At 40.5% G+C, this 16,194-nt stretch overlaps 4 protein-coding genes across 4 annotated transcripts; 2 read left to right on the forward strand and 2 right to left on the reverse strand.

Annotated features, from left to right (window-relative positions):
- Window positions 1-210: 210 nt before the first annotated feature.
- LOC133714794 (alpha-L-fucosidase 1-like) lies at window positions 211-2,643 on the reverse strand. Its single transcript, XM_062141051.1, has 3 exons — window positions 1,768-2,643; window positions 1,367-1,606; window positions 211-1,079 (listed from the first exon to the last, which is right to left on the reverse strand). The coding sequence occupies exons 1-3, from the start codon at window positions 2,310-2,312 to the stop codon at window positions 404-406; spliced, it is 1,461 nt and encodes a 486-aa protein (XP_061997035.1). The 5' UTR covers window positions 2,313-2,643; the 3' UTR covers window positions 211-403.
- A 2,376-nt stretch (window positions 2,644-5,019) lies between these two features.
- LOC133718159 (alpha-L-fucosidase 1-like) lies at window positions 5,020-7,022 on the reverse strand. The gene is made up of 3 exons (XM_062144974.1): window positions 6,418-7,022; window positions 6,101-6,340; window positions 5,020-5,883 (listed from the first exon to the last, which is right to left on the reverse strand). Exons 1-3 carry the CDS (start codon window positions 6,957-6,959, stop codon window positions 5,202-5,204), a joined length of 1,464 nt encoding a protein of 487 aa, XP_062000958.1. The 5' UTR covers window positions 6,960-7,022; the 3' UTR covers window positions 5,020-5,201.
- A 2,402-nt stretch (window positions 7,023-9,424) lies between these two features.
- LOC133718725 (3-ketoacyl-CoA synthase 5-like) lies at window positions 9,425-11,081 on the forward strand. Its single transcript, XM_062145592.1, has one exon. The coding sequence runs from the start codon at window positions 9,429-9,431 to the stop codon at window positions 11,004-11,006; it is 1,578 nt and encodes a 525-aa protein (XP_062001576.1). The 5' UTR covers window positions 9,425-9,428; the 3' UTR covers window positions 11,007-11,081.
- Window positions 11,082-13,347: 2,266 nt separating this feature from the next.
- LOC133715695 (subtilisin-like protease SBT1.3) lies at window positions 13,348-15,932 on the forward strand. Its single transcript, XM_062142302.1, has one exon. The coding sequence runs from the start codon at window positions 13,525-13,527 to the stop codon at window positions 15,847-15,849; it is 2,325 nt and encodes a 774-aa protein (XP_061998286.1). The 5' UTR covers window positions 13,348-13,524; the 3' UTR covers window positions 15,850-15,932.
- The last annotated feature ends 262 nt before the right edge of the window (window positions 15,933-16,194 follow it).

The following is a 16,194-nucleotide window of genomic DNA, read 5'->3' on the forward strand; positions in this document are numbered from 1 at the left end:
CATCTTGAGTGCGATTAATTGGCATAATAGACCACATAAGAACAAGGATGAAACCTTTTCTCTCAGCGTCAGGCAGAGAGTTTTCACTTTACCATATGAGAAATTTGGTACTTGGTAGTCACCTTTCGGGTGACAAATATATAGTGCTAAACTTTGTCTCATAGGTAGTTACTTGAAACAAGATATTTCAAACATCAGAACAGCAGAAGATGGGCAAAGAGAGAGATCCCCATGAAAATGCTCTTTTTATTGACTATGGCCTGAGAACAGAATGCAAGGCATTTCAAACAGAGAGCAGCAGAGAATAGGCACCAAAAAGCGAATAAATATAAGTTTAGAGATAAAGAGTTAACATGGTGCTGTTTTTGTTTTTGTTTATTCCTAACTTTACATATCAAAGTAGCTACCCACTTGGGTGCCAATAGGGATCAAAATGCAGACCAATGGAAGAAATCAAAGGCATCCCTTTTGAGTCTTTAATTCTAATTCTTACAATTTGGCCATAGACTACCCCCCCTTCAAGTCTGTGAAGCCTTTTGTACCCCACTGTGGTTCCTTTTGCAACCCTCTTACCATCCACATAAATTTCATGACTTTTGATTCTTTGGCCAAGCCCGATTGCCTCTTGAATCCTAATCACATTGAACCTCAATCCTTTATCTCTGCCTCTAAATTCAATCCAATGCTCCTCTTTGTCACCATCCTTTGGAGCCCAATATGTCCACAAATGGTCACTGTCTAGCACATTTTCAGGTCCAAAACCTCCTCCTTTGCCTCCTCTTTGGCTACTCACTTTGATGAAGCATTTATCAGCTAAATTGCTAGAAAATATTGTGTCAATTGCACCTCTCAATTCTCTGAGTCTTTGCACATCTGCTTCGGATATAAGTCCGGTCGAATTAGGAGGCACATTGAGTAACAGCACACAATTTCTTCCTACAGAGTTGTAGTAAATTTCAAGTAGCTTGCTTAGCTTCTTAGGCGACTCTGATTTGTGCCAAAACCATCCATTTCTTATTGAAACGTCACATTCTGGCGGCAACCAGTCTGTTCCTTGTGGATCACCAGTGTTGAGATAACTGCATTCATTTGGAGTAAATCGAATTAGGTGGTGATTTAGAAATGTCCTTTTCTGCTTTAATTAGCATCAATCAGTGACCATCCTCTTTACACAATACACATCAAACCAACTGACCTCCAGCTATCAATTACTAGTAGGCAACTAAAAAACGCTTTGCTTTACAAAGTGCCTCGTATAATAGTTATTAAACAAAACAAAAAAGGAAACACTTATAATGTGATAAACCAATAGAACAAGAAACCTAACAGAGTGAATGAATGAGTGGTTTGAGTATGTGTTACTTACCCTTCAATGCTTGCATTCCCTATTGATAATGAACTCCGATTAATGGTGGACCAGCTTGTGCTTCCGGCAAAGCCTTGCTCATCGCCGACCCATCTAACATCCGGACCAGCATCTGAGAATATGTTAATGGAGCTCTGTAACTCCCTCACCATGGAGAACCAATCTGAAAAGTAATAGGACATGTTTGGTGCATTCGGACCCTTACTTCCATCGAACCAAATTTCTCTTACACTCCCGTACCTAACAAGAAAACAAAATTCAATAAAAATCTCTACTTCAAATAAATAAAACAAGAAAACAAACTTCAAACCCTGGTGATCGTAAGCAACAATGTTGCTCATTTTATTACAAAGTACATCCTGATCAACAAGGATAATTTCTTTGCAAATGTTATGATCTACCTGCTGAGAAGTTCTTGTAATTGGGCCAAGTAGTACTGATTGTATGCTACCTCCTGACCGTATCTCCGGTCATGCCTATCCCACGGCGACAGATAAAGCCCGACGTCAATGCCGTCACGTGTCTTGGCGGCAGTGACCAGCTCTTGAACAACATCACCATGGCCACTTTTCCAAGGACTACTCTCCACGGAGTGGTCAGTGTACTTTGAAGGCCACAAGCAAAACCCATCATGGTGCTTTGCAGTGAGTATCACTAGTGATATGCCTGCATCCGAAGCTGTTTTGAACCACTGGTTGGCGTCAAGCCCGGCCGGGTTGAAAATGGCTGGGCTTTCACGGCCGGTTCCCCATTCGGAGTCGGTGAAGGTGTTCACTCCGAAATGGAGGAACATTATGAGCTCCCTCTGTTGCCATTTGAGCTGGGAATATGTGGGAAGTGGTAGGATGGGTAATGGTGGTGTTGGGACTTGCTCAAGCCTTGAGATGGTGAATGTGCAAAGTTGGAGGAATGTGAATATGCACAAAGAGCGCCACTGTTTAGCCATGATGCCTTTTTGTTTTCTTTGCTATAATGCTATTTATCATGGCACATATAATTATATATAGGAGTATAGGACTATGGAATTACAGTCATATATGCTTAGACAGGCTAGGGACCATTTGAACCTAATCTTTTGCTAACTCTACCCACCCCATGAAATTTGGTACCGTATTTAAGCCCATTAATCCTATTAGATTTGGTGGAACAGGGAAGCTGATTGTGATTAAAATCAGTGAGACATCATGAAATTACTTTAGGGATTCTTAGGTAGAGACCAAAGATAAAAGAAGATGAAGATGGATTATTCTTTGGGTAGAGCAGAGCCAAAACAGAGGGAGATGATGAACATTTTGAAATGTGAATGGGGACCAAAGCATAATGTAAAAGCTATGTTCTCCAAATGGAGAAGGCAAAAACTGATATGACACCAATCAATAAGCTTTTGGGCACTGAATGTTTTGTTTGGTTCTCTCTGTTTATTCATGCAAGTCTTGTTGGTCTTCATTTGTATGATGCAATCATTCACGGGTTGCTTTGCTTTTACATCTGGTCTGTGACCATTCGGTGGCTCAATTGTCGGAGCTCAACTTTTCCTAAAAGGACGGTTTACGATCCATATGGTGAAGACTAATTAGTGTAAATTAAATATCATGATTCATAATGGCCCTTCATGATTTTATATATGGATAAGTTGTTAAGAGTTGAGACACACTTTTCGACCTTTGAAGTATACTGATATATCAAGTGTTACATTGACATTCCTAGTTTTATAGCGGCGGGGGTTTTGGCAGTTATGACAATTATTGAGCTTGCTTGGATTCGTGATTGGAAGCACATTTGGTTAGATTTTGGCAACTTCGTGTTCGTTGGTTTAATTGTTTAGTTACATCTCAAATATGACCTTTCAATCTTCTCATATTAATCACGGTACGCCATTAACTCAACTGGTTTTGTGAGATGTGCCCCCTCATTTTATTTTGTCCTATTGTAATAGTGACAGTATGGGTCTTCCTCAGTTTCAATTTTGCTAGTTTTGGGTTTCGGTTTGGCCCCCCCTCTTGTTATTTAATTTTTCTTTGTTTAATTCCAAAAAAAAAAAATTGTTTTCTAAAAAAAAATGTCAAAGCGTTACATATTGTATCATGTTTGTTTATAGTTTCAATTTCATCAATTACAGACAGTAACTAACGGTTAAAATTTGGTTTTGTTGGTTTATTTTAAGAACTATCTCATATTCTCATAATCATTTGCTAATGTTGGTTCGATCCGATTTTACTAACTGACCTGGCCAAGTTCGATTCAATAAAATTTGTTGATTTTTTTATTTCCACAATCCATTAATTATTTATTGGTAATTCGATCCTGGATTCCGTCCTTTACTGGGTAGTCTGGGTTTGCTTAATATAGTTTTTCTATACCTATTACAATAACGACCATGAGGTCCATGATGGTCTACAAATTTGCTGGTGCATGTGAATATATGGTATACGATCTTGTTGGATACTTGGATGCAATCAAGATTTGGAAGATTGTGCTGGATATTGGTTGGTTGGGTTTCATTTGTTAGAAACCATTCAGAAGGTAAAACAATATCTGACCATCCGATCATATGTGGAACTTAGATGTTAGCATTTTCTTGACTACTTTGAATTAATAAAATTTGATCTTTTGAACTTTTAGATATGACTCAGAAATTCATCTCTGATCCGTGACTTATAATGAACTCTATAAATTAAGGCTAAAAGTTGAGTTCCTTCTGGGACATAATAATCCAAAATTTTAAAATTTAAAGTTTTTATTAACATATTAAAGTTTTTAATATGTATGGGTCACTAAGACTAAAAGTATTGGACCATTGAAAAATTTGATTCAATTATTCTGAAAGTGTGCTATCACTAAATGCGATCTTGTAAACAAAGAAGGACAAAGGTATTAAAGTCTCCCCTTGATAAATGCTTTACACCAATTTTGTAGTAACCCAATGTGAAGGAAATTGTGGTCATCTTTTTTCTGTTTTTGATGGACTCTGGACTAAATAATTGACAACTATGAGCATAAACTTGCTCGCCAATTTTGACACGGTGTTCACTTTTAAAAGAAGTAATAGACCACTTTTTTTTTTCTTTTTTTGTTTTTTGTAAATTTCATTAATAGAATCTTGAGGTATATTCCCATCATTAAAATCAATATTGCCATTTGACTGACATTCAAATTGTTTTTTATTAACTATGTCCGGAATCCTATTAAGACTGGATCTAGAACTAAAACTAGAACTGACTGAAGGGGACTTGAATAGTCTACTTATCTAAACAAGTGTTTGGAAACTGGACAAAAGTGTTTTAGAAGAGTGTGTTTAAATCTAAACTTGGAGCCTACCTTTGAAACTTAAGGCTTCCCAATCACCGCTCATGCCTCACTCGAGACTTAATGTTTAGACCTGGACCTATGATAGTTTAGAAGAGCTGAAAAGGAAAAAAGAAACAAACTTGAACTGAAAGACTGGAGAAAGAACAGATGATAGTCTTATCTTTGATTTTGACACACTACTTGTTCCAAGTCTATTTGATACCCTTTCTGTTTTTCTTTATTTTCTCTTCCTTTTTTTATTTTTTGTTACACCCCACCAAGATTTTGCTTGTGATGCCAGGCTTGCCAGCTATAGTTACCAAAATAGGGGAAAAGGGCAATGGAAAGTTATATCCAGATGTTACAAATATAATTATATATCACAAAGTGAGAATTGGAGCTCAAGTTTCACATGCCAGGTATAATCTAACACAAACCCAATCATATATTGTTCACTTTTCATAGTGGCTGACATTCTTTTGCAGAAAGTGCGTTTGTTCAGAAACAAAGAGAAGTAGTGCTCATTTTATTCGTGGGAATCAAAATATCACACACCTTTATCTGGGTGCCAATAGGGATCAAAATGGAGGCCAATGGATGAAATTAAAGGAAGCCCACCTCTTGATTCTTTAATTCTAATTCTTACTGTTTGGCCATGGACTACTCCCTCTTCAAGTCTGTGAAGTCTCTTGTGACCCACTGTGGTTCCATTAACTACTATTTTACCATCGACACAAATTTCGTGCCGTTTGATCCTCTGACCTAGCCCAATCGCCTCTTGAATCCTGATCACATTGAACCTCATCCCTTCATCTGCTCTGAATTCAATCCAGTGGTCCTCTTTGTCACCATCCCTTGGAGCCCAATATGTCCACAAATGGTCACTGTCTAGCACATTCTCAGGTCCAAAACCTCCTCCTGTACCCCCTCTTTGGCTACTGACCTTGATGGAGCATTTCTCTGCTACATTGGTCGAAAATATGGTGTCGATTGCAATTCTAAATTCTCGGAGTCTTTGGACATCTACTTCGGATATGAGCCCTGTCGAATTAGGAGGCACGTTGAGTAGTAACACAGCATTTCGTCCTACTGAGTTATAGTAAATTTCGAGTAGCTGGCTTAGCTTCTTAGGTGACTCTGAACTATGCCAAAACCATCCTTTTCTGATTGAGACATCGCACTCTGCTGGCAACCAATCTGTCCCTTTTGGATCACCTTTGTTGAGATAACTGCATTCATTTAGAAGATATCAATAATTGGATGCATGGACCATGGAACATAGATGTCTGTCAATATTCTACATATATCAACATCCACCGAAACTTGAAAGTATGAGTTTTACTTCTATCCTTGTTTGAAGATAAACATACATACACTTTGGACAATTATTCGACCCCAAAACTCAAGAAACATTGTATATCAAGCTAACAATACTTAGTTACTTACTCCTCAATGCTTGCATTCCCAATTGATAACGAGGTCCGATTGATGGTGGACCAGCATGTTTTCCCCGCAAACCCAGCCTCATTTCCAACCCATCTAACATCAGGACCAGCATCAGAAAATATGTTAATGGAACTCTGCAACTCCTTCACCATAGAGAACCAATCTGTAAAATAATAGGACATGTTCGGCGCATGTTCACCTTTATATCCATCAAACCAAATTTCTCTTAAACTCCCATATCTGTCAACAAAGAACAAATTAGATATAAACAGTTGACTAGTAATGTGATGTAAATCATGTCAAGTAGCTCCAATTACCTACTGAGTAGCTCTTGTAACTGAGCCAAGTAGTATTCGTTATATGGCTTCTCCAGCCCATATCTGCGATCATGTCTGTCCCAGGGTGAGAGATACAGCCCAACGTCAATCCCACGGGGCTTAGCCGCATTAACCAACTCCTGAACAACATCGCCATGGCCATTTTTCCAAGGACTTCTTTCCACAGAATGGTCAGTGTACTTAGAAGGCCACAAGCAAAACCCATCATGGTGCTTTGCAGTAAGTATCATTAGTGATATGCCTGCATCTTCTGCTACACTCACCCATTGGCTCGCATCAAGCGCAACTGGGTTGAATATGGCTGGGTTTTCATGCCCGGTGCCACGCTCAAGGTCAGTGAATGTGTTCACTCCAAAATGGAGGAACATTATTATCTCCCTTTGTTGCCATTTCAGTTGTTGATACGTAGGAAGTGGTAGAACTGGCAAGGGTGGTGTTGTTACTTGCTCAAGCCTAGAGAATGTAAATGTGCATAGTTCAAAGAATGTGATTATGAACAATGAGCACCATTGTTTACCCATAATTCCTATGCTTATGGTTTTCTTCTTTGCTATCTATCTAAATTTTCTAGAGTAATAATATATAGGACTTTGGAATACTGAATTTGCAGACGTGTTTAGTATTTTAATCAAAACTCAGAATAGCACATTTAAACATTAATATAGTTTCCCTCCCTTTTGGAGTCTTTTATAGTTTAAAGAAGTCCTAAAAACCCAAAGAAACCTATCAATTTAACATTATTTGGTTTGGATTGAACTGTGAAACAATCATCAAACCTAATATAATTGGATTGAATGAAGTATCCTTCAAGTAAAACTAGTTTTAAATCAATCACACTTCAAAATTAATACAATGAGATCAAGATTCTCTCTACTGGAACAAATCTAAACCAGAGGCAAAGACAATAATAAGATTCTCTCTGGATGATCATCCAAGAGAAGTATTCCTAGGTGAGGGACAAACAATAGGGCCATGTAAGAAATATTCTCTAAACTGAGCAGGCTAAAAACAACAGGCAAAGACGATACCATTGATACTAAAAGCAGACTTTTCAAATGGACTTTTGTGTGGTTCACTATATTCTTAAACTCTCATTGAACATGAGCTATGAACCAATAATTCACGGATTGGTTTTGCCTTCGTCTGATTGCTAGCCAAGGCCATTAAAGAAATAAGGGTGGTTTAGAGGAACATATATTATGAAGGCAGCAAATTACATGTCAAATAAAATATCATGTAGGCCATAAAGGGTGGAGTTCTAAATCGTGATGAACCGACACTTGAATCAGGTTTTTAGTATTTACCAGTTCATCTAACCCATCTATGTATTTCAAGCCATGTATAAAATAAAGGAGGGTGATGCTTTGGTTCCTATTTAGGAATAGGACTCTATTGTCATTGATGAATGCTCATATTACAACTTGATGTGCTAATAATCCTAATACATTACACCATTTCTCATTTCTCATTTCTCATTTCTCAATTTCAGGTTGAGGCAGTGAAACACTGTGACTATTCATTATGAAATTACGTGCAGGAAAAATAAATAGAGAAAAAACAAGAAAAATTAATTGTATGGTTACCTGTGGAATGGGGTTATGGGGTTATGGACCTCTAGCAGAGTAGCAGGCCAGCTTATCAACCAGGAGCTATGCTTCTTTAGTGGATCAGCTCAACAGTAGGAGAGTAGGAGACTGTATTCCAGAGAACAATGCCTAACCTATTAGCCCTCCTTGGGTTCCTCTGAGGTACATCAATGTATGAGATCTAGATTAGTTCAATACATACTAGTTCAATATAGAAGTAGATTAGTTCCATTCATCGGTAGACTAGTTTAGCATTATCTCAAGCTAAACTAAAACTGAATTACAGCAAACAACTATTTATTTTGTTGTCTTCTTGGCTATAAGTTAGGAATCTGTGATTCAGGGTGATAGTTCCTGTTGGTTTTGTAGTTTTGAAATGTCTAATGACATTGCTGAGTCAAGTATATTCAACTTTGTTTTGAAGTAAACAAATTTTTCATCTTTTTTACAGTTAAGGAATATAGCACTACTAGACGTGAAAATCAATGAGATGCAACCGCAAACACCAAAGATATGATCAAATATTTTAAACCTATAGGGCTATATTATCGATATCACTCGCCAATAAGAGAAATAAATCTTTTCACCCCAACCAGAGGACCATTCCCATGCTTTTGACATTTTCTTTACTAGTTTGTTTGTAGTTGGGGGAGTTGGTACTTACCCACAGGACTTCCAATTTGCCAAGAGGTGATAATAACTTACCATTATCCCGGTCCTCAAGATATGATCCTACAGAAACCACATAAATGCATAGACATGACGAACCAGGAGCATGCACCACCTTATCATGATAGACCATCGATCTATCATCTGATGTATCACGTTTTTGCTGCCTGAATTCAGCTCCATTGACGGTTGACTTCTTCCACTTTTGGCCTGTAATGAGTGGTACCTCCATGTCGTGGCGTGTTGATTATCTCGAATAACTATCGCTTTGAAGCCTACGCAAGTACGCATTCAAATTTCACTAGCATCATGAACTAGATATAAAAAAACAAAACCGGTAGCCCCATGAACACTCTGCTGCTATGCAGATGGACTTGAAATTCAAACAACTGTTCCTGAGGAACATCATAGTTGTCAAAGCAGCAGCTAATCTGCAAGTAACAAAGCTCCAGAAAATCAAACAGATGTTAGCACTCCAAAACACACACCAATGTACATCTTGATCTCTAGCAAAAGCTAGACACTTCTTTAATTATATTGGCAGTCTCAAAGCTCCAAAATCCAAACAAATCCAACATATTAATGGCTACTCTAGCACAAATTCTTGTAACTTTAAATTTTTCTGACACATGGTGAAAGAGCACTTTGACTAGCTCTATGTATATGAAGTATGGCCATTGAAATATGTTTTTCTGGTTATTATTGCTATGCAATGAGTCTCACCTGCCAACTGCAATGGGCAATTACACTCCCCATTTATACCCTTCTGCACCTTTATTTACCTCTGTCTCAACTTCCTTTCCACTACCAACAAAATCTTTTCTCTTCTCTTTCTCATCTCCAATGGCACCTCTAGTTTCTGAGCAATGCCTCAACTCCACCACCCCTTCCACTTTTTTATCAAAGCAGATTCTTTCAACTCTCTCCCAAAGTCTAGGACTTTTGGTGCTCATACTTGTAACATCCCTTGAAGCCTTGTTTCTGCTCCAAAAAAGACCACCCATTTTTCACTTCATTAACCTCTCTTGCTTTACCATCGTCTTCATCCTCAAGCCTTACCTCTCCAAAAAGACTCATAAAGTCTACTTGGTAGACTTCTCATGTCTAAAACCACCAAGCTCCTGCAAAGTCCCCTTCTCCAAATTCCTCAAGAACTCCTCCATGATTGAAGGTTTCGACAGTGAAAGCATATCTTTCATGGCCAACATCCTCACTTCTTCGGGCCAAAGCCAAGAGACCTATCTCCCTCCAGCCTTACACCACATTCCTCCCAAAACCGACCACCATGAATACATCAAAGAAGTTCACATGGTCCTTTTCCCCATCATGGATGACCTTTTGGCCAAAACCAAACTCTCCCCTCAAGACATTGACATCCTAATAGTAAATTGTAGCGGTTTCAATCCCTCTCCTTCTCTAGCCTCTCTTGTCATTAACCACTACTCCATGAGAACTGACATCAAGAGCTTCAACCTCTCCGGAATGGGATGCAGCGCAGGCGCTTTGGGCATTGATCTGGCCCAAAATCTCCTCCAAATTCACAGGAACTCATACGCCGTTGTTCTCAGCACAGAGATTTTATCGACAGGTTGGTACGCCGGCCACGAAAAACCCAAGTTGATCCTCAACTGCCTCTTCAGAATGGGCAGCGCAGCCATTTTGCTCACAAACAAAAATCAAACATCCAAATCTCCAAAGTACGAACTGTTCAAAACACTCAGAACCCAGAAAGCCTACGACGACAGAGCTTACCTCTCCACCATTCGAGAGGAAGACTCCGACGGAAAACTCGGCGTCACCATCAAACGTGATCTGCTACAAGTCGCCGGCGAGACGCTCCGAGCAAACGTCACCGTTTTGGGGTCGTCAATCCTTCCATTATCTGAGAAATTCTGGCACGGTGTTTCGATAATCAGGAAGAGATTCTTAAACAAGTCTGAGGAGATTTACGTTCCGAATTTCAAGAGAGTGATAGGGCATTTTTGTCTGCCGGCGTCGGGGAGACCGGTGATAAGGGAAATCGGGAAAGGTTTGAAGCTTGGAGATAGGGAAATGGAGGCTGCTGTGATGACGTTGCACAGGTTTGGGAACCAGTCGTCTTCTTCGTTGTGGTATGAATTGGCGTACTTGGAGGGAAAAGAGAGGGTGAAGAAAGGTGACAAGGTTTGGCAGCTTGGGATGGGGACTGGGCCGAAGTGCACTAGTTTGGTTTGGAAGTGTATAAGGCCCATTGAGGGTGAGTCCAAGAAAGGCCCGTGGGCCGATTGCATCCATCAGTATCCATTTGAAGCCCACGGTGAAGGAGCTAATTAGGTGCGGACACTGTTTGGTTCAGTTTTGGGGGCCAAATCATAATATAGCAATTTGGTCCGGTTCGGTTCGGTTTGATTTAGGCGTCCAAATCAATCTGCCAGTGTGGGTTGGTTAACCCTTTTGTATATACTGGTGTGACTTGGTTATGGTTCAAGGAACTAACAATTTTTCATATATGATTAAGGCGCCACGACATATTATTATTGATAAATGTATGCGCAATTTGCAAATTCGCAAAGGTACGTAATGAGTTAATATGTGTATCATTTTAGATGTTATAGCTAGTTTGTATATACGAAATTAAGAACCAAAGTATCAAGCCATCAACGGTTGGGTTGGACTAAAACCACTCGATTGGCCAAAATATTGTCATTATTTCAAAATAAAAATGATTTCTCATATTAGCCCCAAATATAGAGTTCGTATTAAGTAGAATAGGAATATGTATCAGCTAATTAGTTATACTAGGTATGTGTTTAATATATAGAGTTTGTATTACTATCCCTAAGTAGAATAGGAATATGTAGAGGAATATGTAGTAGCTAGTCACATGGTGACCCTTTGAGGCAATGAGAACAACCAACGTACTGATTAAGAAACTTTTCAAAATAGACAAAGAGAATCAGGTTTGTTTTTCTCAAACCGACAGAGCTTAATTTGTTCTCCAATGAATTATAGCTTTAGAGAAACCAAATGCTGTGATTGATGGAGGTTACAGAAACCGAATGACTTGACGTTTCATCATCTTCTCTATGTGTCTATATGCTGGAATCCAAGTTCATGATCATCATAATCACTCTAGCCTTCATATACACATCACTTTGTGCCGCTGATAGCATATGGAGCTTTGTCTTCTCCAAGACAACAGTCACTGCCTCATTTACGCGTTGGTAACGTACTGATCGTATCATGTTTAACAGAGGATGATCATAAGTTATCTGTCCTTAAAGTAAGTTACGAGAGAGTTTTACATCCGTATATCATGTAAAGTGTTCATACAAATGCCTCGGTGAAAAGTATATAATTGTGGTTAAAGAACTGCTGCAGCGAACCACCGTCACCGCCAGAGTAACCACTGCTGCCCGATCACCGTCCAAAATACCCTAATGGCTGAGCTTGCCTTATTGCTGGGGTTTCCAACATGGATGTACCATGGCCTTTAAGAAGAGAAAGCTGACCCCCATGTGTGTATTTACTGCTCTCTCTCTTATCAGAAAGGATTTAATGGACCTTTACCCTTTGATCTGATCTAGTGCCATTGAGCTGTCACACTTGCCTTCCCCATCCCCCACACCACCAACAATAATTGACTCACCCAAATTTATTTACCAGAACTGGAAAGTCATAATTCATCCAAATAATGCACAAGTGATTTATGATTCTGTAACAATTAGTCTGATTAATCATTAATGTTACATTAATACTGGTCTTTCTAATTAGTTGAAGGGCAACCTACGCTCTTAAAACACTGTTTACCTACTCAGTAATGATTTCATGTTCCCCAGAACGACTTTTGAAGCTTAGCTTTACTCATACCTGAGCACTTTACTTTTCACCCTTTAATTCACTTTTCCTAGGAATCTTTAAGAAGTATGGATCACCTACACACCAGCCTCATCAATTTTGTTTGGAGACAAAAAAAATTCAATCATACCCGACATCTTTCTGGAAAAGTCTTTAGTACATTTAACATATCGATACAGAAATAATAAATCAATTCTTTATAATTATAGAACATTACCTACAATCGCAGATTAACTTGAAATTAAACTGATGCATCTAAAAAGTATCCATAGATAAAATTAATGTACTAAATCTATCGACACCTTAATGTATTTCATTTTGCATTCAAGCACCGATGGCGGAGAAACCTAAAGACGTGTTTTTGGTTCCATCCCTGCGGTGCTCAGATGTGTCTATGAGCATCTTCTGAAGGTGGGACAGTTTGATCATACCCCGGTACAAAAACAACCCCCACCCATATTAATGTAGGAATTGTATGCATCATGGTCTCTCAGTACCCTTTACCCAGTGTAGCTAAGCTCATATTATTCCAGCTCTACCCGCCACCTTACTTCTCCTTTTGATCATTGGGTAGATGGCATTGTCAATGTGACAATGGCAACACATTGATCTCCTTGAACCACCATAGATACCAATACCTAGAACTATAAGAAATTAACCAATGTTTCTGGGTTCAAAATGTGATTAAATTTACCCCATTGATCATAAAATCTACTTTTGGTTTGTGAATATGAGAATTCAATTCTACAGTAATGACAACAATATGAGAATCCAAAATCTGCTCAACAGTATTGCATTGATGAAACAACCAACCATCTTTATTACCAGCACAGGATTGACACAGTACCAAAGGTCCCCTCCATTCCCTCTAAATATTTCAACCATCTTTATTTCCTTGATCCTCTACACTCCTCACACTCCACTTCCCACCGACTCTTCTTTCCCTACTTCATTCTTCAAGGAAGAAAGATCACTCTTCTTCCTCATTTGAATCATGAAAATGGCTCAAAAACCAGTGATCAAATGGCTGGTTCTGATTCTAACAAGCTGTGTCTTCTTCAGCATTGCCCTCTCTGCAAAAACCCAAACTTACATCATCCAAATGGACAAGTCCGCCAAGCCTGAATCTTTCACCACCCACCTCGACTGGTACTCCTCCAAAGTAAACTCAGTACTCAACAAACCAGAAAAAGGAGGCGCTCAAAACCAAGACAGAATCATTTACACTTACCAAACCGCCTTTCATGGCGTCGCAGCTCAGCTGAGCAAACAAGAAACCGATCTACTAGAGCAACAAGATGGAGTCTTGGCTATATTCCCAGAACAAAAGTACCAGCTCCACACCACCAGAAGTCCTCTGTTTCTCGGGCTCGAACCACACGACAGCACCACCGACAACGTCTGGTCCCAGCGAGTCTCCGACCATGACGTCATCGTCGGAGTACTCGACACGGGGGTCTGGCCGGAGAGCCAGAGCTTCAACGACACCGGAATGTCTCCGGTGCCGCGGCGCTGGAGAGGCGCGTGCGAGACCGGCCGCGGCTTCACAAAAAGCAACTGCAACAGGAAAATCGTCGGCGCCAGAATCTTCCACCGGGGGTACGAGGCCGCCACCGGAAAAATCAACGAGCAGACGGAGTACAAGTCCCCGAGGGACCAAGACGGACACGGGACCCATACCGCCGCAACCGTCGCCGGATCTCCGGTACGTGGCGCCAATCTTCTCGGATACGCGTACGGTACGGCCAGGGGAATGGCGCCGGCGGCGAGGATCGCGGCGTACAAGGTGTGCTGGGTCGGAGGTTGTTTCAGCTCTGATATAATGGCGGCGGTTGATAAGGCCGTCGAGGACGGTGTCGATGTTTTGTCTATTTCTCTTGGCGGTGGAGTTTCCTCGTATTACCGGGATAGTTTGTCTATTGCGGCGTTTGGGGCGATGGAGATGGGTGTTTTTGTCTCCTGCTCCGCGGGGAACGGTGGGCCAGACCCGGTGAGTCTGACGAATGTGTCACCTTGGATCACCACCGTCGGTGCTAGCACTATGGATAGGGATTTTCCGGCCACTGTGAAGTTGGGGAATGGGAGGAGTGTAACGGGAGTTTCGCTTTATAGAGGGAGAATAAAGCTTGACACAAAGAAGCTGTACCCTGTTGTGTTAGCGGGTGGGAATTCGAGTAGTCCCAATCCGAGCTCGTTGTGTTTAGAAGGTACTTTAGATCCGAGGAAAGTTAAGGGGAAGATTGTGATTTGTGATCGTGGGATTAGTCCTAGAGTGCAGAAGGGAGACGTGGTGAAGAATGCCGGAGGAGTTGGGATGATCTTGGCGAATACGGCTTCCAATGGGGAGGAGCTTGTTGCTGATTGTCATCTGATTCCGGCGGTTGCTGTGGGAGAGAATGAAGCAAAATCGATCAAGCATTACGCCTTAACAAGTCCGAAAGCAAAGGCAACTTTAGCATTTGTTGGTACTAGAGTTGGGGTTAGACCGTCTCCTATTGTGGCTGCATTTTCATCAAGAGGGCCTAATCTTTTGAGTTTTGAGATTATGAAGCCGGATTTGGTGGCGCCGGGAGTGAACATTCTTGCTGCTTGGACTGGGGCATTGGGTCCGTCGAGCTTGGCAACGGATCATAGGAGAGTGAAGTTCAATATCTTGTCCGGGACTTCAATGTCATGTCCTCATGTGAGTGGGATTGCTGCTCTGCTCAAATCTAGGCACCCCGAATGGAGTCCAGCTGCGATCAAATCCGCTTTGATGACTACAGCTTATGTTCATGACAACACACATAAGCCTCTTGAAGATGCCTCAAAAGCTAAAATTTCAACCCCTTTTGATCATGGAGCTGGACACATAAACCCGAGGAAGGCTCTTGACCCGGGCTTGGTTTATGACATTCAGCCCCAGGATTATCTTGAGTTCCTCTGCACACAAAAGCTAACCCCAACGCAGCTCAAGGTGTTTAGCAATAGCACTTGCCGTCACACTCTGGCCAATGCAGGGGACCTCAACTATCCGGCAATTTCAGTTGTGTTTGTGGAGAACACTAATGTCTCTGTCTTGACAGTTCATAGAACTGTCACTAATGTTGGCCCTGCGGTTTCGAGTTACCATGCCATAGTTTCACCATTCAAGGGTGCTTATGTGAAAGTTGAGCCGCGAATTCTGAAGTTCACCAAAGCTAATCAGAAGCTGTCTTACAAAGTGACCTTTACCACAAAGACTAGGCAGACAGAACCTGAGTTTGGAGGGTTGGTGTGGAAGGATGGAATGCACAGAGTGAGAAGTCCAATTGTGGTCGCATGGGGAATGCTGATATGAGTCATGCTCTGGAATTTTTTGACATGAATGAATCTCAATGGATGGTTTTATTGCTTTTGATGAATAAACAAATTTTCTGTAAACAGCCTTTGATTTTAAGCTCGCTCAATCCATATTTTGTCTAGTGGGTGGTTAATTAGCCTTCTCCATGATCATCTAGCTTGTGTGATCATTAGAACACGAGCAAAACAGTGTCATGTGTACTGAAATGAAATTGGGATTAATATCAAGTTCAAATCTGATTCTTGTGGAAAACTTGATCAGAATTTAGAATCCCATGACTTTACATTTTTACAATTCTTGGTGTGACGACGGATTTGTTTTTAAACGAGGTCCTCTATAACG

Source organism: Rosa rugosa, chromosome 6, assembly GCF_958449725.1.
Source record: "Rosa rugosa chromosome 6, drRosRugo1.1, whole genome shotgun sequence".
Classification (NCBI taxonomy): Eukaryota; Viridiplantae; Streptophyta; class Magnoliopsida; order Rosales; family Rosaceae; genus Rosa; species Rosa rugosa.